The sequence below is a fragment of the Pomacea canaliculata genome, linkage group LG8, assembly GCF_003073045.1.
Source record: "Pomacea canaliculata isolate SZHN2017 linkage group LG8, ASM307304v1, whole genome shotgun sequence".
NCBI lineage: Eukaryota > Metazoa > Mollusca > Gastropoda > Architaenioglossa > Ampullariidae > Pomacea > Pomacea canaliculata.
This window is the reverse complement of record NC_037597.1, coordinates 27,294,977-27,317,834: the sequence shown is the minus strand read 5'-3', so window position 1 is coordinate 27,317,834 and position 22,858 is coordinate 27,294,977. Positions and strand designations below refer to the sequence as shown.

The 22,858-nt window shown below is 44.2% G+C and overlaps 1 protein-coding gene across 2 annotated transcripts in view; it reads left to right on the top strand.

Moving 5' to 3' along the window:
• Nucleotides 1–17,345, top strand: part of LOC112569737 (beta-1,4-glucuronyltransferase 1-like) — a 90,050-nt gene extending 72,705 nt beyond the window's left edge. For both annotated transcript variants that reach the window (XM_025247605.1, XM_025247604.1), the window contains exon 4: nucleotides 12,386–17,345. In XM_025247605.1, the coding sequence (XP_025103390.1) occupies nucleotides 12,386–12,577 (192 nt within the window). In that variant the 3' untranslated portion in view covers nucleotides 12,578–17,345. The remainder of the gene's footprint in view (nucleotides 1–12,385) is intronic.
• The last annotated feature ends 5,513 nt before the right edge of the window (nucleotides 17,346–22,858 follow it).

Here is a 22,858-nt window from a genome sequence, read left to right as displayed (position 1 = left end):
CAAGAGAGAAGAGCTTGTTACAAGAATAGAAGCGTGGACGGCTGGCAATGGCATTTTAAGGAAAAATGAAAGAAAAATACAAGTTTTAAAAGCTTAACGTAGAGAAAACACTGCAGAAACTTGATTACAGCAAAGAAGACCCGAGGAAATTAAATTGAGTAGGAGTTATTCCGGTTGGTTTCCTTTTTTAAATGCACTTCTTCGATCCCAAATTCAGATGTGTATGACGCAGCGGGGTTTTTAGGGTATGAACCCAAACCTGATATGTTCAAGAGAAAACAATGTCTTCACCTCGGAACTGAGATTTTTGTTGTTTTGATGTTTTGCACTTTGTAAACTTTAACTAGATGTCGTAGACAAAGTTTGGTTTCTGCAGGCAAAACTGAAAAAAGCATCGACATGATTCTTTGTGTGAGAACTGACACTGATTGAAGATTTTGCAGCCAGGGAAGAAGAGCCTACCTTGATATCCTAAGTGCATCCTTCGTCCCCTCCAGCTACTTTCTTCGTATGTACTAGTGTGCTTGTGAATGTTTATGTCTTGGAGAGTGATTTGGAGTTTGTTTACACGTGTGTTGTGGCTATAAACTGTGGAGTTATACGATCGAGGTATGTCTCAGTGCTCGCTGTTCTAAGGTTTCTCCGAAATCGGATTAAAGCAGATGATGCCGTCTTCAGGTCCCTCTCCCACAGGATGAAAGGGTTAACAAGTTGTTTTTCTTATATTATAGGAGACGAGGTCAAAATCAGAAACTACTTTCCTTTCATAGTCTTCAACAGACTTCGAGAAGCAGGTTTCTGGTTGATGGGGAAATGGCCTGGAGTTGTGTTTTCTGTGGAGCTGGTTGGTGAGCTGAACACAGAGGAAGCACCAAACTGTTCTCTGCGTATATAAAGGGAAAAACTTGAGAGGTTCGCAGATGTTCCCAGCTTGAAAATGTCGTACGTTTGAAGATAGACGAGAGTTTGGACTACTTTTTGTGTACATTAATTGGGCTTGAGGCGGGTAGAGAGGAGATCAGATGAACATTGCTGTTGTACCTGTTGAACCAAAAGTCAGAGAAGGCGGATTGAGGGAAAGAAATATGGCATCGCCATGTGATGCTGTCAACAAAAACATGACCCGCCTACTGAATGTCCTTCTCTTCTTCCATTTACTCCAGCAAACAGTTTACGAAGGCTTTGCTAATTGGTTTCTCCATCTTGTTGCTGATTTTTAGTAAGAATTGTAAAATATTACCTACAGGATGTTGTATGTCTTCTCGTTGTTGTTTCTCATCATCGTACACCTTGCCCAGAGAAGGGAAGACTGTAGCTGGGAGGTTGTGGATGATCCACGTGGTGGAGTCTTAGAAGGCTGGAGACTAATGAACGGTAGAGAGTTGTAGATAACTGATAGGTGGAGGGCCGTGGTGAAGAGGTCCAGATGACTGACAAGTAGAATGCTGTAGATGACCGACACGTAGAGGCTTGACGTAGCTTGACGTAGCTTGACGTGTTCAGACCGAGTTCCAGGTTGGACAGGTCTGTGGAACTGCCCCAGGAGGAGGAATGGCGGCGACTAAACTCAATCAAGCGAAGTTCACGGGGCACGTGCCGGCCTCAGTCGCAGGGAGAACTAAATGTGTTTGCAATGTTTCTTTATTTCTCTGTGCAACTTCTTTTCTACATCCCTCTCCCTCTCCATACCTGTTATTCTACTTGCTACAAAAGCTTTAATCCTCGTTACCTTCCTGTCTTTTGAAGAGCGACAATAGCAAGGAGGCCACTTGTGCAACATTACACCTGAGAACAGGTGAGATGAAAGAGAGGTGGAGGCTAGGTGTGGGAGGGGGAGGGAGGGAACAAATGGAGAAAACTAGTCACAAAGGGGATGGTGGAGTTGAAAGCTTTGTTGGAGGGAGATGCTAGTGTGTTTGACAGCACCATCGTGAGGTCCAGCTCCCAGTGACCTTTGCCGGAGACTGCTAGGGTGAGATACCCGCACATCACCCGGGGTTGGCAGGCTAGGACCGACGGACAGCGGCAGGGTGTGTCACTGAGCATGCGCCGAGTGGTGACCAGAAAGCCATCGTAAATCGCGAGCGTGCCAGGGCCCGCGACATTGCTGTGGGAAAGTTCCAGAGATTGGGTTTTTCCCCCGATGAAATATTGCTTGTTGAGATTATTCGTGACAACGGCTGCTGGCAGCAATTTTTTTGCTGAAAAAGAGAAGGCTGTGACACTTTGTCTAATACCTCCCTCATCCCCCGTGTCAAACCTAATTATATAATTCAAACGACGATCATATGTTCTAATTTTCCTTTTCTTCGACAACAAGAAATAGGAACTAAAAACTGCAAATGGCCTTACATTTGTCCAGTTACAGATGGTTTGTTAAGATTTATTTCTTTGGGGTTTTTCTTTCTTCTTTCCCTCTCTTTGTCTCTCAGCTGTGCTTGTATTTTAATGTGAGATTAATTAAGACTTAGGTGCTACACTCGGACTTTTAAAGATTTTATTTAATATTACAAGCAGTAATTTAATTTTGGAGGTTTCTTGGCTTTGTTAACTTTTTTAATCGCCAAACGAGAAACACATGTATATTAATTTTAAACGGTTAATCTAACATCTATCAGATGTATATTCCTTTCACTTGATTAACCTAACATCATCTTGTCTGGTAGGCTTGAATGATAGATGCGCCTTTATTTATAGGAAGATTTGAATGTGGATGATAAGACCTACCATCAGGTTTGTGGGTTTTTCACCAAAATGTTAACTTCCACCAGAACTTTCCTAGGCTGCAGCCTCTGTAATCGCTCAGGTGTTGTTGAAGATTTTTCTTTTTACTCGTGGTGTAAGAACTGGAAGGATCGATTCTCACTGAAACATCGAAAGTTTGCCCACCTGAGCCAGAAGAGAAGCTGTTCGTGTTCACTGAGGTCGTGCCACATCTTAGTACTTATGTGAACCTGTCCCACCTCAATCAATACAAGCTTCCCTGTGTACACTCCGTTCGTCAGAAACAAGAAGAAAATGGAGTTTAAATCATTGTCGTAAATCTGCAAGTGATCACATCAGGCCACCCCGCCCCTATCCCGGGGGTTTGGTGGGTGGGTATTGTATTGACATGGAGAAAGTTTCTCTGGGGGAACAGTCTTAGCAAACGTTTGGACGATAATTTCGAAAATGTTTATAAAAACATAGATTAGTATTGGTCTTTTGTCGTATATAAGTAAATTAGTTTTCAAGCACTAACGCAGACTACATGATTTTTAAAAGGATGGAGAATAGTATCAGTGTTTTATGAAGACTTGACTACAGACGGACGTTGGTCTTCAAGTTTGTGGCCAACTATTTTGGTATTTCCGGGTTTGGAGCTGTTTGGGAAATGAGTAACATGATGTTTAGAGATTCCTGTGTAGCTGCCCACGCGGTCCATGGGTTGGCTGCCTCAGACACTCGTAACCCCGCGCCCGGAGATTAGTGGCAAGCAAATCATCGGGGATTAAGTAAGGAGAGAGTCCCTAAGTCGACTTTAAATTAGCATAGGTTTCAGGGGACAGCACTAGCAGCCATTTATCGCCTGGACGGCAGCTGAAGTGACAGTAATGTCCGCTGTGATGGGCTTTCAGCAGCAAGGAGCTGGGGCTTGTCGGACCCCGGCATCGGATAATGCAGGTCCCCAAACCCGCCCTGGATGCGGAATGGCAGCCTGCACCATAAACTCTTGGGATACATCCTAGCAATTCTCATTTTGCGGCCACCTAATGTTTTCTACACAGAAGACATTTAGCGCAAGTGCAGGAGAGGTCTTCACAAACTGATTTAAAGGCAGACATGGACACACAGACACAGACACAGACACGCGCGCGTACACACATGATGAAGAATGTTCAGGTCTTGTTTTGTGTACTTTACTATTCCTTGTACGCACATCTTTATACAACTATGAGTAAATAATATCATTTCTCCCATTGGCTGAGGTGGACAACGTAAACAGGAAATGACCTGTGTCGTTGACCTCGTTCTGTGTAGAATATTTTAGGCGTGGTTTTGTTGTTGTTTGTTTTTTAAAATCTAGAAGCGGTTTGTTCATTACCCCTAGGTTTGATGAAATAGTTTTTTTCATTTATCTTTACCAGTCATTAGGAAACAATGCACTTCGCTGGTCCTTTCAAGTCTTAGTCTAATTCGAGGCTCCTCCAAGGCCTTGTACTCACTGCCCCTGGGTATCCTCTAGCAGCAAGGCTAATGCCATGCACTGAGATGCTTACCATTGTAGGCTGGGCTTAGCTGACTGCTTGATGTTAGTCATCCAGCTTGCACCGTGACATGTTGTGCACGTGACCCAAACATTACTAGTCGATAGGAGGGCATAGGATGTGTCGCAAACCGGAAGCTGAGGGACGACCTTCTAAGTAGCTTTCTTTGGCTTTTTGCATTTTGTTTTCGCTTGACGTCACCGTCGATCCACGTTCGATTCCCAGACATTTGATGGGGATCATATCCCAGGTCTGCAGCATCACCATTTGGTGGTGATTCTTTGTTGCTACACATCAATCGGCTTGCCTGTCACGATCGCTGATGTAGTGTTTCTCTGTCGCTGATGGCCTGCGATTTGGCGTTTGAGTGAATCTTTGTTCTTAACAAAAATCATCGTTGGTTATAAATTTCTTCTTAAAAAATGAATAGCTATATCAGATCCAGGCGGTGGGTAGAGTGCGGCATCAAAAGTGGAGGATTAGAAAACCAGCCTGACCTCACCCCCATACCTTCAAAGGAGCAACAGCACGTGCGTGTCACCTACGTCCACACAAATATTTACTCGCTCGTCTGCACTCTAAGACTGATATAAGCGTTCAGAGGAGGTTCGTCCACCCTCCAGCCCCTGCATACAGGATTAAAGAACCGTGGCCCTCTCCTCTTTGCCCATGCCACCAATCGTATCACGACCGTCGGTCCTGTTCGTCACTGAAAGCTTCATAAGCTCATCTTTGATATCTGCACCATCAGAGGAGAGCCGCGGTTGTCGTCCTTTGTGATGCCAGACATTTCCATACATAAAAGAACATGGCGCAAGACCCGCACGACAATCTCCTTCCTCCAATCCTTCGTCCGCCTTCTCCTCTAGCTCTGACACCTTCGTCAATAAACGAAGCTCGCGTTCGGCTTACGTCCCTTTGTGGACTCTCGTCGTAAAAGAAAGCGAAATGTTTCTTTACAGATTTTTATGTTTTTCTTTCCCCGGAGATCTGAAGCGAGATCGAGGCTCGCATGTCGAGTAAGAGCTTTCGCCAGAAAGTTACATCCTCTAGCACACAGAAGTTAGTGAAGCCGATATTTTCGACAAGTAGGCAGTTAGATGATGTCGAGAGATAAGAACAGAGATTGTGCACGGTGGAGCAAAACCGATTGAATTGGAAAGCAAAAAATTAAATAAACAAAATATAAAAATCGACGTCCAGATGAGATTTGGTCTCGCCCCGACGTGAGCAGACATTATCAGGCTCCGGGACATTACGGGAGGTAACTGCGATCGCTTTCTGAAGTGACAAGATGGGTTATCTCTGCTCTTTTTTCCTTGTCCGGCTCATGCCTTTTTGAATCTCCTTTTCTTTGAATGAAAAGAAAGTTATATCGATTAAGATAATCAGTCAAGGATAGTGTGAAGGAGTATTCGTGCATTAAAAAATTACATTAGGAGATATTAAATCAAAAATGCAGAACTGCCAACAGACCTGGTGGTCCCCCTGCCTCTCAGACAGCTTCATCAAAATAGCTTTCACGCACTTTTATAGATCTTAAGTAACATTAAGCCGACTTTATCATCATCATTGTCGTCGTCGTCATTTCATCACAACTGTTCTTTCTTAAGATGCCCAAGCATACACATTTCAGAAACTTTTAAGTGCCTTTCTCGGGCTTGCTGACTTGAGAGACAATTTGATCGAAATGACTGGACGGGGGTGGCATCTTCTTTCAGTTGTTGGCCTTAAAACTTTATTTATTTCCCTATTTTCGTTCAGATATAGGAGGGAAAAAATAGCATGCCATTCACTCGTCCGGCAGACGGCACCTGATCGATGGCTTCAGGTGCCACTTCAAATGAACTTGTGGAAACCAGAGAGAAGGCTGAGCAGCCCTGGTGCAACGACCCAGAGCATCAAGAGCAGACCATTATTCAAGACGGACTGGTGCTGGCTGTAACTTCAAGATCTGAGATCCAGGCAGACGGCTTTAATTATCCGCCTTTTGCTGTGACCTTGTCGATGAGATTGCTGGACCTGAAAGACAGCTTGTGGCGGGGTTCGAGTCTTGCTGTGGCCTTTGTTATTGATTGCTTGACAGTCTGGAGGGGAGACCGTCCTGTGCCATCTGGCCTTGGCCAACTGGTCAGTCAGGAGGACCCTTTGCTTGTGTGAGAAGACAACTTTGCACGAAAGACCAAATCCCAGAATCCTTTGCTGTGTCCATTGCACACACACACAAACCAGAGAATGTCCGAGACTTGGGGTCTCCCAGACAGGTGGTGACATCCAAAGCAAATAGGATCTGAGTAGCTTGCTCGAAGGAAGGGTTTGGTTAATTTTTGAACAAGAGGAACGAGAAGATTGAAACCAGAACCATTGAGTGAATGATTTTCGTAAAAAAGAGAGAGCAAGTTAAACCACTATGTTCCAGAAATGTCTCTAATACGCCTGTAGGGGATGATATTTATTCAATTCCACTTTCTCGGCTTTCTCAAACATGTCTTCCAGTCTGTTTGTCTGTCTGTTTGCATGCTATTTCTTTCTGTGGAAATAATCCCTTGGAACACAGCCTTCCTACTTTTTTCCATCCATCCCTTGCTCCATTGCTCCTTCGTTTCCTCTTGCAGAGTGTGATGAAGCGAACTTTATGGCAGTCGTGATCTTGCAAACTGCCAGTCGGGTTCCATAACCTTCTGCCAGCGTCACAACGGAATTCGTTAACCGTTGATCAGCTGCCCCCAGATAATCCTTGAAGCACATCAGGTTGTCGGTCTTCTGTCGGACCTCAGCAGCAGGAGGCGGAAGGGAGGTTTGCTTCACAGGAAACAATTTTGGTTCTAAAGGGGAGACGGGAGGTTGCAGGTCCCTCATGCATTCGTGTTTCCCAACCATAATCTGTGGCGATTGGAAGGTCTGACATGAAATGTCGAAAAAACCTTGTAATTGTGTTGTGTTGTTGTGTTGGTAAGAAGAAGAAAAAAACACAAAGAAGAAATGATAGCACGACAAAACATGGAGCTGAGAGTTTAGTCAAGTGGGATTCTCCAGTTAGCTCACCCACTTCATACCTGAGTTTTTAAAACGAATAGTCTGTCTTCCGATGTATCGCTGTTCCACGGAATGTGTCTTTATAAAATTATAGTGTTCTCCAAATGTTCGATTGCCGACAACTCTCTCGTATCGACTTGCTGAGCTTTGTGAAAAAATATATTGACTAGAAGCTTCTACCTAGAAACGGAACGTCTTCTCAGAATTCTGAGGAAAGAGACTGTTTGTGAAGGGCGTATGCTGTGCGTGCGTGTATGTGCATGTGTGTGTGTGTGAAACACAATACTTGATAATCCGACATCACGAGAGAAAGAACTGTCGATTAAAACCCAGGGTTTAAAGGATCATTGATTTCACAGCGCCATAGTGAGAGAGAGAGAGGGAGGAAAGGAAAGAAGGAGAGAGGTAAAGAAAAGGACGTATGGAGCCCAAGTACCATCGGGTCTTTGACTGTTAGCAGACTGTAGTCACTGTCGGCACCTGCAAGTCCGTGGTTGTCGGAAACACTTCTGTCTCTGTGATTACCCAGGACGGAGTTGCCGGAAGTGCCGTGTGGGCGCTGGCTGGTCACTACTCGCGGGACGTCCGGCTTTTAGCAGAAGACTCAGGACAGAGTTCTCTGATCTTTGCTCACATCTCACTCCACTGCCATTCTAGTCTTCGGTGTTTGACTTTGCCATCAGCTTCCGCAACGGTAGCCCACCTTTACCTGCAAACTGAGACGAGGCAATATATTGGAAGTGACGTCAGCCTCCACCAGTCAGAAACTCATTGACATGGCGGCCAAGGATCCCGACATCCCTTAGTTGGGAAAAACCAAAATTCAGAAAACGGGGTGGGAATGATGTGAGGGGTACGTGAGTTGCATGGCATCTTGGCGTAAATACTCCCTCTCTCGTTCCCTACCTCTCTCTCTCTATATATAATCTTTTAATTGAATAATAGACCTTATTTAGAGCCATCGCCATCGATCTTGAAAGGAATCGTTTTCAATTCTGTCACCATGGACACGCTTTTGCTTTGTTTTCACACTGGGTGGGAGAAGTAAGCCCTCCTTTAAAGGGCAAGGCCAGAGGCTGATCCATATTTAAATGTCCTCCTGGATCCCACCTTCAGCGCATCACGCTCGTGGACCCGAGAGCTCGCCCCTTGGGGAGGAGGGCCGAGTCCTGGGCACGTGGCTTTGTCCAGAGGAGAGAGATTTGCCGTGGTGCACGTGCTCAGTAGGCGCCCGTCTGTGACCTTTGGTGCTGTGGTGCCACTGGTGCTGGGTTTCTGTGGTGTGGCGACAACTGGCTGCTGGTGTCACATCATTCACGGCCGGCCAGTCAGTGTCCAGGCACCTCTAAAGGACATCGTGCTGTAAGAACTGATGGTGTGTGTGCACGCGCATGGAATGTTTGTGTGTATGTGTGTGTGGACTTAATGTGTGTGTAATGACGAGAGCGGGCGTTCATCAACTGTAACTGCTGTAATGGAAGCTAAATATAGCTGCACACCCCCTTCACCGAATAGCAACCTCTTGTTCCTAAATCACAGAATATCCAGACACCCTGATCCTCGTGGATCAACGAAACCCATTTCCTGGAGCCCCCGTCAGCTGATTGGAGGAGGAGAGACCGAACGTGGCGGACCTGAAACAGCGGAAACGGACAAAAGACAACAAAGATTACAGCGAAAACAACTCTGTACAGCTTCTCCTTGGCTTCTAGAGATGCTGAACAGACAATGGAGGGGAGGGTGAGCCCGAGCTCTGTCTTAAAGGCACAGAGGACCAGTAGGACAGTAGGCAATACCTTGATGTAGGGGATAGAATACTGGGGTCACGTGCACAACATGGCAATAGTAAAGCAGGTGTCGTGATCACAACATTGGGCAGTTGAGCATCTTCTTAACATCTAGCTGGCGCCTGCGATGTAAGTGGGCCCTTGATGTTTGGGTGGTGCTGTGGGAGGGAAAGGGAAGGTGCGAAAGTTTCACTCAAGAAGCCCCTCACTACCCTCCTTTGTATCTTGAGTTCAGATGGGCTTGCGATGGTCGGGCTTCGTGTTGTCCGAGGGCGAGATGGTTAACGTGGGATTGACGCTTCTTCACTTTCATCGTCAGAGCGAGATAACACGACAGTCCTCGTCTGGTCTGTACAATAGATACCTCGACAGCTCCTCCCTGTCTTCACCGCTGTCTGCACGGCTGTCTGGCGGGCTGTCCATGGCTGACAAACATGCAGCCTGAAGTCTGCTCACTCGCTACGTTATGTGGATGTCAGGAACAACAACTCTCTGTCTACAAAGTGCAGTTACATCCCCTTCTGTGATCCCACGTCCACAAGATCAGACAAAAGCATCCTCGTCAACTCACTTCTGTGGAAATGCTTGGCTGGGGGAGTGCAGTCATGTCGTGGGTGTGACCTGCAGGGTGCTTCAACAACATCTTGTTGCCAGTCCTCGTGCATCGCCATCTTGTGAAGGCGTGCACAGTAAATTTCCGTGTGTGGCTCATCGGTCAAGCTTACAATAGGGTGTGCGTGCTTTGCATGCTGGGTACATACGAGGTCACGTGCCTTCTAACCCCTACCTCAGGAGGTTTACTTTACATCACATCACTGCTTATTTCTATTTACTAATAAATGTCGATCATGTAGATCGGTAACTCCGGTGTTTGACAGTTTTCTTCTCTGTTTTGGTTTCTTTATCTCTTTCTTACCTGGGTTCCTGAACTTTGTCGTGTGTTGATGTCTTGGCCTCATCCCTATCTGGGTTGTTTTGGATTTTTAAAAAAGTCTTTTTTATCTTGTTTTCTTTCTCCTGTCTGTCTTGGGCTCTCCAGCCTTGCTCTTACACTTTTTTCCGATATCGAGTGGTTTTAATTAGTGGAACCAACAAAGCATAATTTGGTTTTTTTTTTCCCGAGAGACTGAGAGAGGAACACGAGAAGTTCTGCCTACTTCTGTCTCCTCTTGATTTACAGGATCGTCTGGCAGGTTTAGTCGCGGCAAACTTTACTGACTAAAGATAATTTACTGAACCTCCTGATGTTTCTCTCTCGCTCCCTCTCGTTCACTCCACATTGACCCTTCGCTTCTCGCAGGTTTAGAAAATCCTTGACAGCACGACCCATGATAGCGGGCACCAGACCCCCTAGAGACAGGGTGGGGATGGTGGGGCTGATGTGGGGAGGAAGAAGTACAAAATGGGGGTGGGAGCGGTTGTATAAACTTAGTCTCTTGATTTGACTGTTTGTTCTTTCTCTCTATTTTTCTCTCTCTCACACACACACATGCACGTACACACAAACATTTCCATGATCTTTCTGCCAGCACGACTTTCTGAAATGGATTTGCTAATCAAGCAGTCGTCTGGCCACCATGGTGTGTTTACCTGGCTACAGGGTCCTCGGACTCACCTGTGCGACCGGTGACCAGCAGCAGAACCTGCCATGCGCTGCCTCCTGAGCTGATGTTTCGGCTTACACGAACCAAACATAATCTACAATCTTTTTATATTCCTACAAAAATTGTTGAAGATCGCACAGTCGAACCCCCTTCCTCGACACACTGTCTTCCCCCTCCACACACACATCGCAACCCTTTGCTGTATTTATTTTATGAGAAGTAAAACTCGATCGAGGAAGATCAATCAGGACTTAGGGTCAGTTAGATAAAGGGAGGTAATGAGAATCAGGTAGGATGTAGGTTGTGACGAGGGTATGAGGGCCAGAAAACAAAAAGTTTGGTCTGCACACATCACCTAGTAGTCTGTATGCTAGTAGTTCTTATTTTACTGTTATTTTCAAAATGGGGATATAGTGATGTTGGGGGAAGGAGATATCGGATCTACTGTAGATGTTTGTCATGGTCGGTGGTGTTTATCTTCAAGTTTTTGTGGTCTTCCTGGTGGCTTGAAACGGAAAGTTGAAGTCCTGTGCGGATCCTCCATCAACTTCGAGTCCTGTAGCCGTTGAGTGTGCGGAGCCCAAGTTGAAGGACACCTGCAGGTGACGGGAGGAAGTTGTTAAGACGGACTGGCATCGTGCCCTCCAGCAAATGTCAACAGCGGCGGAAGTAATGACATGGAGCCTGCCGCCTGGCGGCCAAAGCTTCCACCAGGAAGTCTCTCATACCGCAGCGGGCCCTTTTCCCGTCGCCGTCATTTCCCTGCCGCTTACCGAGAGTCTCGTTGCCCTGACGTTTGGATCTCGGCTCACGAGAGTTCGACACACAACCTTCGTGTAGTCACGTGACCGCACACAACGTCCCGACACGTCGTGCGGAACCATCGGCAAGGAACAGCGTCATCCGAGTGAGAAATCTTGAAGCAGGGAAGGTGTAACAGAAACAAAGATCGATTTATTCATTTTTTTTTTTTTGAAAGTTCTGTTGACAAAACTGTTCCTTAAGAAGTTGAAATGAAGTAATTTAATGTTTCTTTGCCTGAAGTGATTGTCACGAAATCAAACGAAACTAACTTCTCAGAAATTTATTTATTTATTGGCTAGGGCCTGACATCTTTGTTTTCCACTCGCTGATGACATTCCGGGTGGCGTCTTTGCTCTCACGACGATACTTGAGTTCCTGCGATCGTTGTTCGTGTTCACAGTACCGGCGTCTGCTCGTGTTTGTGAATGCTGCTCACTCATGCGATAGAGTCCGTGGGCACACTATTTCTTGATATTCAAACAGCCAAACCGTTGATAAAGTAGATAACCAGCTTCATTGAAGAAGTAAATATTTATTTTGTACTTACACGTATAAGTACTATTTAAATACATGTTTATATATATTGTGCGCGCGTGTGCGTCGGTCTTGTGTGTATTTAAAACGCATCTAACCTCTAGAAATCTGCATATCATCGTCGTCATCATCATGATTGATTTTAGTAGACTTTCTCAAGGTACCCTGCGCATTTAAAATGAGTTGCAGTCGGTTTGTTCAGTTTGTAAATCTTTTTATAATGTATGTAAATGTTTATGACAGAACCTGGAACAGGGTTTTGTTTATGTCGTCTTCGGTTTTTTTTCGTTTTTCGTTGGAATTAGTTGTCACATCATTTTGTCTATGACCTCATCCAACATCCATGAGTGACTATATTTCTGGATTGTTGCAGGTGTGTGAGATGCACGTGGCCGGCTATGAATTCTCTGTCCTCGACAACGCCTTTCTGCTGCACAAGGGCTTCAAAACCCAAGATGGATTCCACGAAACGAAAGACGAGGAGCAAAACAGGAACCGCTTGTTGTTTAGGAAGTTCAAAGAAGAGCTAAAGACGAAGTATCCAGAGTCTTCGAGAAGGTGTTGACAGTCTGCGCGTGCGGTCCCGTTGTGCGTGCAGGGTTACAGACACATTGAATAGTCGTGTACACACTCATAGCAACAGGTGTACCAACAGGTAGAACAGGTGTTCACAACATTGTACGTTTAAAACATCCGCTAAGCCAAGAAAAGTGTTTGTGAAGTAACGATGATGAATGGATCCAATGCAGATGACTCAACAAATGGTAAAGTTTAGTTTGACTGTTGATAGAAGCGGTAATCAGACTTGAGAGCAGCGGGATGGACTGTGAATACTGATGTCAGACTTGTTTTAAATACCCTTCACATGGCGGATGGTCTGTACGGAATGGACCAGACACGGGGAGGAAACGACCTCTTGGGACCTGCGCAATCGCAGTATATGGAAAGGTCTCGAAAGATGGCCGATCTCTTGGTCCACCAGTCGTCATCGGGACCGATAACCTCTGTGTTGTAAGAAAACATCGGCAAGACTGGAAATCATCTTGTTTACTACCAGCGAATCCCCGCGGTGAAAGTTGTAAAAGCAGATCTTTGGACTGTAATTCAGCTTGAGGGGACTCAACTATGCGTCGACTCCGTGCTACAACTGCAGATGCTGACTACACAGGTGATCTTCCCCTGGACCGTGACGTATCCAACAACTGCAAATTATAAAGGGTCAAGGAACGACTATCCTCGTGCACGCCATCTTTGGCTGCTGTGGGGCTGTGAACACCATACAGTGTGTGAACACCAAACATTGTGTGAACATCATACATTATGTGAACGTCATACATTATGTGAACACCATACAGTGTGTGAACGCCATACATTATGTGAACACCATACGTTTGCCAGACTTCTGCTTGGTGTTCATTTCTCTCATTACACAGATGGACGCTGCAGCAGGACGGAGAATGGCTTCCTTGTAACATATCGATAACCGCCTGTCCATCGTAGATGAGTAGAAATGTACAGATATTCTCATTCGTACGCTCAGAAATCCCTTCCTCCTTCATTCGATCACTCACTCGCACACTTGTACATGTTAGGTACGCAAACAAACATGCACGCACGCACTGTTACAATATCCATGAATGAACAACATAAACTGTAAATGCGCTCATTATGTCAGCTTATCAGAAAATTGTCTCATGAACGGTAAGATGATGGAAGTGTCAGTTCTTGTGTGTGTTTTATATGGCAGTCTGTTCACTTCATCCCGGCATTGTCTACAGTCTTTACTTTTCGTTTGTTTATTGCTGTTTGGTTGTTTGTTTAACAATACTCTGTCAGTTGATGTACTTATTGTCACACAGTATTTGCACGTGCATGAATGTATGAAATGTAACCCACGATACTGGAGACGCCGTAAAAGCTTTTAATGTAAATGGAGTTGACTTGGGAGCTTTTCATTATGTGAGATTAGTGACAGGGTCACCCAGTACAGTTACCGTACAAACCAGGACATTGGAACCTGTTGCAGGCGCCGCATTCATTGTCAGTTTAGCTGCAGTCTGTCGGATAATCTTGTCAATTCGTTGGAGAGGGGATGTTGGGGGTGTAGTAGTTGTTGTCGATGTTGATTGTGCTCTCGAAAGGTTAACGGTTAGAGCTGCTTGCAGTTTGTTTTCAGAACGAGGCTGGTGTGCACAAAGTTTCCGGTTTAGTTAATTTCCTGGTTTAAACTCACAGAGACTAACAGCAAGAGACTAAGTGTTGGTCTCAGCAGACATCAGTCCACCTGTACACATCCTTGCTAGAGTGACATGCACTTTGTATAGGATCCTATAGAGTGCCGCCTATGTATTGACCTATTGACCTTCCATATTAACCCGTGCATTGTGCAGTGGAGGGGGAGGGCGATGGTGTGTCAGTGGTTCCTGTCTGCGGTAAGGCAACTAGGAAATGGCAGAAAGAACACATCCGCTACCTTTTTCGTCGAGGTTCATCGTTTTGCCGCCATGACAGGGTGGGTAGTGATATTATCGCACAGTTCAGTATTATCGCAATCATTCCAGTATTATTGGGAATTATTTTTCCTAGAGTCTCTTGTCAGCGAGGTGCCAGACAAGCGGTGCCACTCTCTTGCAGACCCTCCATGAAGTCTATTCCTGGCAGACAGCGGGTGGGTGCGGAAAGGTAACATGGCCAGCAAGATGTCTTCTCGCATTTGTGTGGAAGTACTCAAGCAGATTTCAGCAAGAAAAAGTTTGTAGTCGGAATCAGCAAATAGCTGCAGGGTTCTTTACTTAAACTGCTCCTGGGTGAACGTGGAGTCATAAACATTAATGACGGAGAGCCAGCGAGCCACTTAATGTGTTTTCGAATTGTACACCAGGTGTGCAGTCAAGAAAACTGGCAGTTACAGATTCTTGCAACCACAAAATGTAGTACCAGCGTGTTTTGCAGGGTAGTAAAGACTTCTATCAAAGGCTTCACAACTGTTTAAAAGAACTTGCCATTATTTTATGCGAACAAACAATGTCACTGTCATATTTTTTTTTTTTGAGGTTTTTTCCTGGTGAATTGAGGTGGACCATGTAACAGGAAGACTAGGGTGCAGGATGTGCTAGGCTTCACCGTCATGTCAAATGGCCAACCGGCAAATTTCCTTCAGACATCACGTGTGCAGCAAAGAGATTTTCCCGAACAATGAAGACAGAACTTTAGAAAGAAAGAAAACCCGATTACTAGAGATCTCACTAATGTGTTCATCTGGCCGGAGTTTACAACAACCTCCACAGTAATATCTTGAATTGCTCGTCGGGATCGTCTTGTATGGTTTTGTTTGTTTCTTCTCAGGAGATGCTGAGCACCACTCACCAGTCTTCACTATATATTTTTTCTGTTTTCAAGTCATAGACATTGCACTCCCCCTTCTTGTCTCCTGCCATGACCTAAGTAGTGTAGGTTCACAGGAAGACTTGTTGCAGCAAATGTTATCGGTCGTCGTCAGGACCACTCCTCGTCCAGCACCAGACACTCTTACCATCAGGTCGTCCTAAAGGTCCCCGAGGGTGGGCGTGGATAGGGGTGAAGTACTTACAATGTCTGATAAAATCGTAAATAAAAAAGAAATACGTCCGGGTAGGGAAACTAAATTTGAAGAAATGTGGGTTGCAAGATAATTTTCTCAGAAAGTAGACAGGCATTTGAAAATACCCTTGGCACAGACATGGGCGGAGAGAGAGTAGCTGTGGTGCTGTTTCTAAAGTAGATTATAGATATTCAGCTCACACCGTTAGGCGACCTTTTACAACGGAGGACATGTTAACTTTTTTTTTTTAGTTATTTCTGAATTCAGTGTTGTTTTCATCAGAAAATGCATTAGCTGTCGTGGGGATTGGACACAGTTGCTATCGTCTGTACACGCTTGGAGAGAGAAGTAGTTATTTCCAACACAATGGGGATTAGAGGTCTACACACAAAGACAAGTGTTGCTGCCTTCCTGGCTTTCCTTTATAACGAGAAGTCACGTTCTTCTCCCCTCTTTTCCTTCCATCGCTCTCACCTCTCCCCTTTCTTGGAGTTCAGTTGTTTATCTAAGTCTGCTCGATCACAACAACTGGCCTTAACAAGGTAGGAGGCTATGTATGCATGCTAACCAGCACTTAGCACCTAGCAGTGTGTTGTGCTCCTGACTCCACAATATCAGTTGCAAAGGCCGTTCTTGGCCGCGAAATATTCCTAATGTTTGACCAAGTTTGGCAAAGTTTTATTTCAGAAAAATGACTTATGGATCTGTTTGCACAAGTACTCAGCATGGGGAACTCTTCAAAGGAAGACAGTAAAATCCCTGTTGGCGACACGATTTGTGACTGTGTTTATCTTGTCCATCTAACGATTTTGTTTTGATGTTCATGCACATTTAAAAATAAGCCTAGCTTGACTGCCTGCCAAACAAAATAAAATCCGTGACTAGAAACAGTTGTGGGCATAAAATCACGAGAAATAATTGCTGGAAGTCAGCGAACAGGTTCTGGAAGCCTGCGCGTGTCGCGTGAAGATCATGGCATTGGATTTCAGAGACCAAGTGTGATGTGTCACAGATTTTCTATTCATTCTCCCTTCGGTCTCCACTTGTCACGAGAATTTGCTGTTTAGAGCCATACATCCAGCTGTTGGAGAAGGCCAGGCCACTTGTAATGACTTGTCCAGCTGTTGGAGATGGTCACACCACTTGTAATGACCAGAGCACTTGTCCAGCTGTGACAGCCACCAAACGTGTGTTGACAGTCAAGACAAAGATGTTGACCAGTCCGGCACCAACGATCATGTGTCTCCCAGAGGAAGAGAGAAAACAGTTCATGTAAATATTGGATGTCATTACATAAATATCTTGTTTAACAAGTGTCACGTGTTTTTGTTTGTTTTGTTTTTTATCCTCTTTGCTGTCGTCTCGCAATCAGGAAGGAAGGATGTGGGAGCAAGATGTCTTGCTGGCCTTTCTTTTAATTGGAATTTTACATGTAACTATGTTGTTTGTCTGTCGGTCTTTTTGTGAACGGAATATGTTTGCATGGAAAATGAGTGTGTCCGTGCTAGGCCTGTACATAAGTAGGCTTCGGGGGGAAAGGGAACTTGCACGTGCGGTCTTGCCAGTATGTTTTGGATGTTTACGAGCTTAAGAAGAAAAAAGCATGAATTTAGTTTTGTTAAACATTGGATTTGTAAATGCTCACTTCATTGATATGGACTCCAGAGCCATACGAAGCGCGTTTCTCGGTAAATGGAACACTTGTCTTTGCTGATGTGTCTGGAACTCATGGAAATAAATCTTTGAATTAGATCGTCTGGACTTCCTGGCTGATGTGTGTCCCATGTTACATTCAGACTATCAGCTGTCTGCTGTCTTCTTCCTTCCCCATCTCCATCGCCATGATTAACAGTAACACAATTTGTAAGCGCAAGCTCTTTATAGAGACTGACATTCGTTCCTGATTTCTCCCTTTACAAGACTCTCGTGAATACTCGTGTCATATTTTCTTGTCAGTTGACAGGTTTACGAGGTTTTGGTGCGCAGTGTGGTGTTCTTGAAGGCTTCACACAAAACTTCCGTGTCAAGGCAAGAAAACAGGTCTGATCATCTCTATTTCATCAATCCACCTTATTCATAACAAAAACATCACTTCGTCACTCTATTTATCAGAAAGCTAGCTTATATTTTTCAAGTCCACTTTCCCCTTTTATACTTTTCACAGAATCGTAACAAATCTCACTACAACAGCAGCTCCACAGTTTCTATGATAAACTTCCTTCATATTCATAACAGTAGAAGACAGAAAAGCAGGTACTCCATTAATTCAACGGTTTCTTTGGAGAGGGAGGAGACCAATTCTAATAGAGCTGCTGGGTATTAACTAATCAAGAAAGTTTGATTTTTCAAGACAGTCGCACACAGAACATGTGACCCATCTGTTACTTATAACCGAAATAATTTTAGAATCTGGTAATCCACTATAAGAACTTTTCCCAAACTGGAGAAAATGTTGATTCGATGCCAGATAAAGACGAAAGTTCGTAGGTCAACGTGAACTATGTAATTGTGTAACGTCTTCGCTAACGTCCTGACAACGGACACGCGCATGCGTGAAGGACGAGGGCGTGGTTGTGTTCTATAAACAGTTTCAGGCATGCCTAAGTTCCTGTGCCAAAAAATTTCAAATCAAGACCACCACCCACACCACCTGTGCGCTAATTTTGAGCATCGTGCGCAAGCTGTGTACAAACATCTAAAGGTTTCACGTGACCCGCACGTGCGTAAGCGCTTTCAAGATCAAACGGTCCACCGGGGAAGAAGATCCATTCATTGATTGTCGTCGATGACGTCTCACGGATCGGTGGCATCGACGAGTAGTTACAAATATCCAATAGCCACACCTTCCTTACGTCTACTCCTTGTGGTGATGCAAGAACTGTCTGGCATCAGCCGCCCTGGAATAGAAATGATCTATAGTCGGTGGTAGAGCTTTTATGGCAAAGTTGCTGGCGGTAGATGAAGACAGTGGAAGTCATAATTAACAACCCTCGTTTGCCTGCAGGTAGTGCAGTCACGTGCATGTGTAGCTCCGCCATCAAGGAGGTTGGAGCAAGGATCACGTGCTTTTGCAATCTCCCTCAGTCGCTAAGCTCGGGGCCAAATATTTGGCATCTTTAGGAGGCAGAGGCTTGATGTCCAAGACAGTTGGGAGATATTGTCTCGGAGCATCCATGATCATCAGAAGATTTACAGCACCACTGTGCAGCCATGATCATTAGAAGATTTACAATAGGAGTATTGCTTTATTCGGGTGGGTGGCCGAGTGGCGAAGGCGGGAAGCAAGTGTTGGAACTGGTGTCGTTTGATGAGACTATTCATCACAGGGAAAGGAGCCTAGCTGGTCACTGGTAATAACCGAGGACGCACGATTTATGGCACACGAAAAATAGGAAAAATAAAGTAATTTGCCTGTCGTACTTCTCGTTGACATCGAACTAGAATTACAATAATTCACTCCACCTACCTTTTCTTTGCGTGCACACATATCATGCAAGGTTTTCTTCTATTTCTTTTTCTTTCTTTCTGACTTTTCCTCTGGACCCTTCATGTGAGTGAGAATAAGTTAATGTTAAGCACGCAAGCGAGTGGAGAAATAAAGTGTAGATGTACCTCACATGACATTTGTAACATAAACATAACACTGTAAATTCATATGTATGGCCTGACCTAGTCAAACAGTCTTACATCCCTGACATTAAGACACTCTGTATTATTATAATAATAATAGCGATGACGTGAGACATTGACAAGTCAGAGAATTCCTCCATGATCAATTCCATATTTGTGTCCCTTGAAGATTATTTTAAAGACCTCTGTTATTTCCAAGACAGATGTGAGGCTAAAGTAGTTCCATCGGATTTTCCTCTCAAACACGTGCGTCACACGGCTGTGCGGGTGGGGCGCTGTTTGTCGATATATTCAAATGTCTGGAGAGAGGTTTGCTCAGACATCTTATATATAAAACCTTTCAGCCTCATATCCCACCGATTTATCTCTAAAAACTCTACCTGCGCTATAACAGTCTGGCTGTGTATCGACCTTTCAATGTATCAATCAATCAATCAATCATTATTGTCATCTATAAATAGCCATTTAATGGGATTTTAACGGAGATATTTTTATTTGTTGATATTTGAGGATATTTACATTCTGCAAGTCTTATTCCTACGTTGTATATGTCTACATTAATGGCAGTTCTCCAGAGAATCATTGGACCTGTGACAGCGGAAACCTTCACAAATTTGATAAATAATTTTATTTGAGATTAATCTCTGCGCACAATTTGTATTACTATTATAACAAAGTCATAACATCCAATTCACTAAGGTTTAAAAAGTTTTTTTTATAGGAGAGGCACAGGCTGCAGAATGTATTTCTCGGTATCTTGGGACTGAATTGCTAACATACGGAGGATTTCCGATTGCTACCTACGAGGACCGGCACTGGAGCAGGAGCAGAGACGCCATCGGGTGGGTATTCCACAGTCTTGCCGTGTCTTTTGTATTAATTATAATTTAGTCGATGTTCTCAAAGGTCAAAGTCATTTCTACATTTGTTTATTAACCGTCTTACATGCAACATTTGCTTTCTTGGCTGTAATTAGTTTGGCATTTGACATGTTTCTTGTCAGCCAACTAGTTGACGTGAGCCACGATGACTGTCCTTCCCTCACCGTGTACACAACTCGCATTTCAGTGCTAATTACCGTGTTCAATTAGATTTTTTTTTTGTATGCGACAGACATCGAATTGACGATGATACAGGAATAACGTCTGCTGAAAATTGTTGTGAAATGGTACAAACCTCGTTGAAGGTTATGGAGGAGGAGGAGGAGGAGGAATGGGTCATTTACGCCGAGCCAGCAACTAAGACTATATCACGGCAAGACAGATGTAAACAGATGCCACATGCAGAGAAAGAACAATGTGCCCGAGACGAAATATGAACCCAGAACAGCCAATCCTCGCTGTATTGGTGACAGGCGGTAATGGTTGCCCACTGGACCGCCCTGGAAAATTATGAAACCAATCTCATGTTTTTTTTTTTAGTTTTTGTTTTGGCTTTAAAGGCTGTCAACCCCTACCACCACTCTCTCAACCTTCCCCCTCAAGCATTTGCTCACTCTGCCTCTGGTTGTCCGCTGTAGTTTATTACCAAACTTTTTCCCTGACATTTCACTCAGCAACAGTCGGGTTCTCAAACCTAAAAATAAGAGCAAAAATTCTAGAAGTTTTGTGGTAATTCGCTCAGCACACCCGGAAAGCATATGGATGATTGGATGGACTACTTCTTGCTTTTTTTGCTGAGTACCACATTGCCAGGATCCCGAGAACTAAAAGCTGACAAATTGTTTATTTTACTAGCGGATCACAGGGAGGTTTTGTTACCGCGAGAAGTATTCCAGATAGCTAAAACAATTAGCTTACAGACAAGCAGGTCTACGACGCCCATACATTTTTCTTCCACAGGAGCTACAATCTGCTTTCTGTCGACATTTTAGATACTTGCACACACATATAGTCGGTGTTGGAGAGCTTTAATTGTTGTTTTGAGTCGGTGCTTGTGATATCGGTTAAAGCTGTATTTTATTCGTTGGCATTGGAAAATAAAGCAGACTTGTACTTTAATTGGACTTTGTCTAAGTAGCAACATCAGGCACACACTTGAGCAACTTCTGAGACCGCGTACTGTGTAGAAGAAGTAAGATCTGACCCTACCCTTTATTCTTGTTAGAGAATTGAGTGTGAGGGGTTAATTGTCCATGCTAAGTTACTTTTGTGGTGATGCCCAAACAAAGACAATAGATGACAGGAAAGATGCAGCATTCGGAGTTCTTTAATCTTCCCGAAATAAGTGAGCGAAATTGTACATGTCCGTGTAGCTCTGACTCTAAATGGTTCCAGTGGATTTCTTGCATCAACTTAACAGGAAGACGACAAAGAGAGTGTGAGATACTGTATTTAAAAATGGTTACATCAATGTACCGATGGAAATATGGCAGCACTTACAAATATTCAGAGGTTACGACCTACACCAACTGTCTTCTGATAGGAACATATCTCGATGGATTACAACAAGGCGATCGTCCACTTCCAGAACTCATTATTTCAGTTGACTTCTAGTGATACGAATCTGTATCTAAAGACGGTGACGATTGCTCAGACGACAAGAAGGATGCGAGAGACACTGATGAGAACAAGATCGTTTTTTGTGGGCGTTTCATCTACACACGATGACATCAAACCCACGAGATTAACCCATCGATTGAGGAATATTTTAACCTTTTCTGGACTAGTGCCAGGCTTGAGCCTCATCCCTTCCGAGCCTTATATACGAAGAATACGAAGGAGGGAAGGAGAAAGAACTACGCAGACAAGCAATAAAAGACAAACATAGAAGACAGAAAGAGGAATTAGGCAGCAAACAGTAAGAATGAAGAGTGTCATAAATCTGCAAGAAGACGAGCAGGCGGACATTGGTGTAAGGAGTAATGTTTGTGGAGCAGATGTGTTTTTAATGCACGTGTAAAGGATTCAATGGTGGGAAGATGGCGGATATGGAAGGGAAGAGAGTTCCACTGTTTTTCAGTATATATATATTACTCGAATCAGAAGCCTGCCCCAAAAATTATGGATACTTTTGATTTATCTTGTTTCCTGTTACATACAAACCTAGTCTTATAAAACATCAAGGCTCACGATTCAGCTGTGCTCAACAATGTTCTCTGATCTTCTGGAAACAAAACTTGTGCATGTCATTGTGAAGACATCGCCGATCCCTGTTTAGGTCTGTGGACGCATTCAGTTTAGCAGACGAAGTGATTTCCGTCTTTTTATACTTCTATATTCTTTCTATCGCAGCCACTAGGATGTACACGCAGCCCACTGCGAAGAAGCCTGGTGCCTAATCTGATTATGTTGTTGCAGCTTTTACAACTCCTGCAATTCTGCGACAATGGCATTGATTTTTCCATTTGGTGCCGCGTGTGCGTCAAGGAGGAAAGGAGGGTAAGCGAAATGTAATGTTGTCGTCAAGCCAAGCGAATAATTGGACGACCTGTGTGAACGGAAATATCTAGAAAAACTCGCATCGAGTCTTATTTCTCTTCTTCTTTTTTTTTTTTTTTCATCTTCCCTTCCCCCCAAGTTCTTCATTCTCCAGTTTTGATCTCCGTGTCGTCTCCATTGCGATGGTCTCTTTGACATGCACCCTTGAAGGCTGGAGTGTCGGAGTCTGGCTAACGAGAGAATTTCCGAAGCAAGA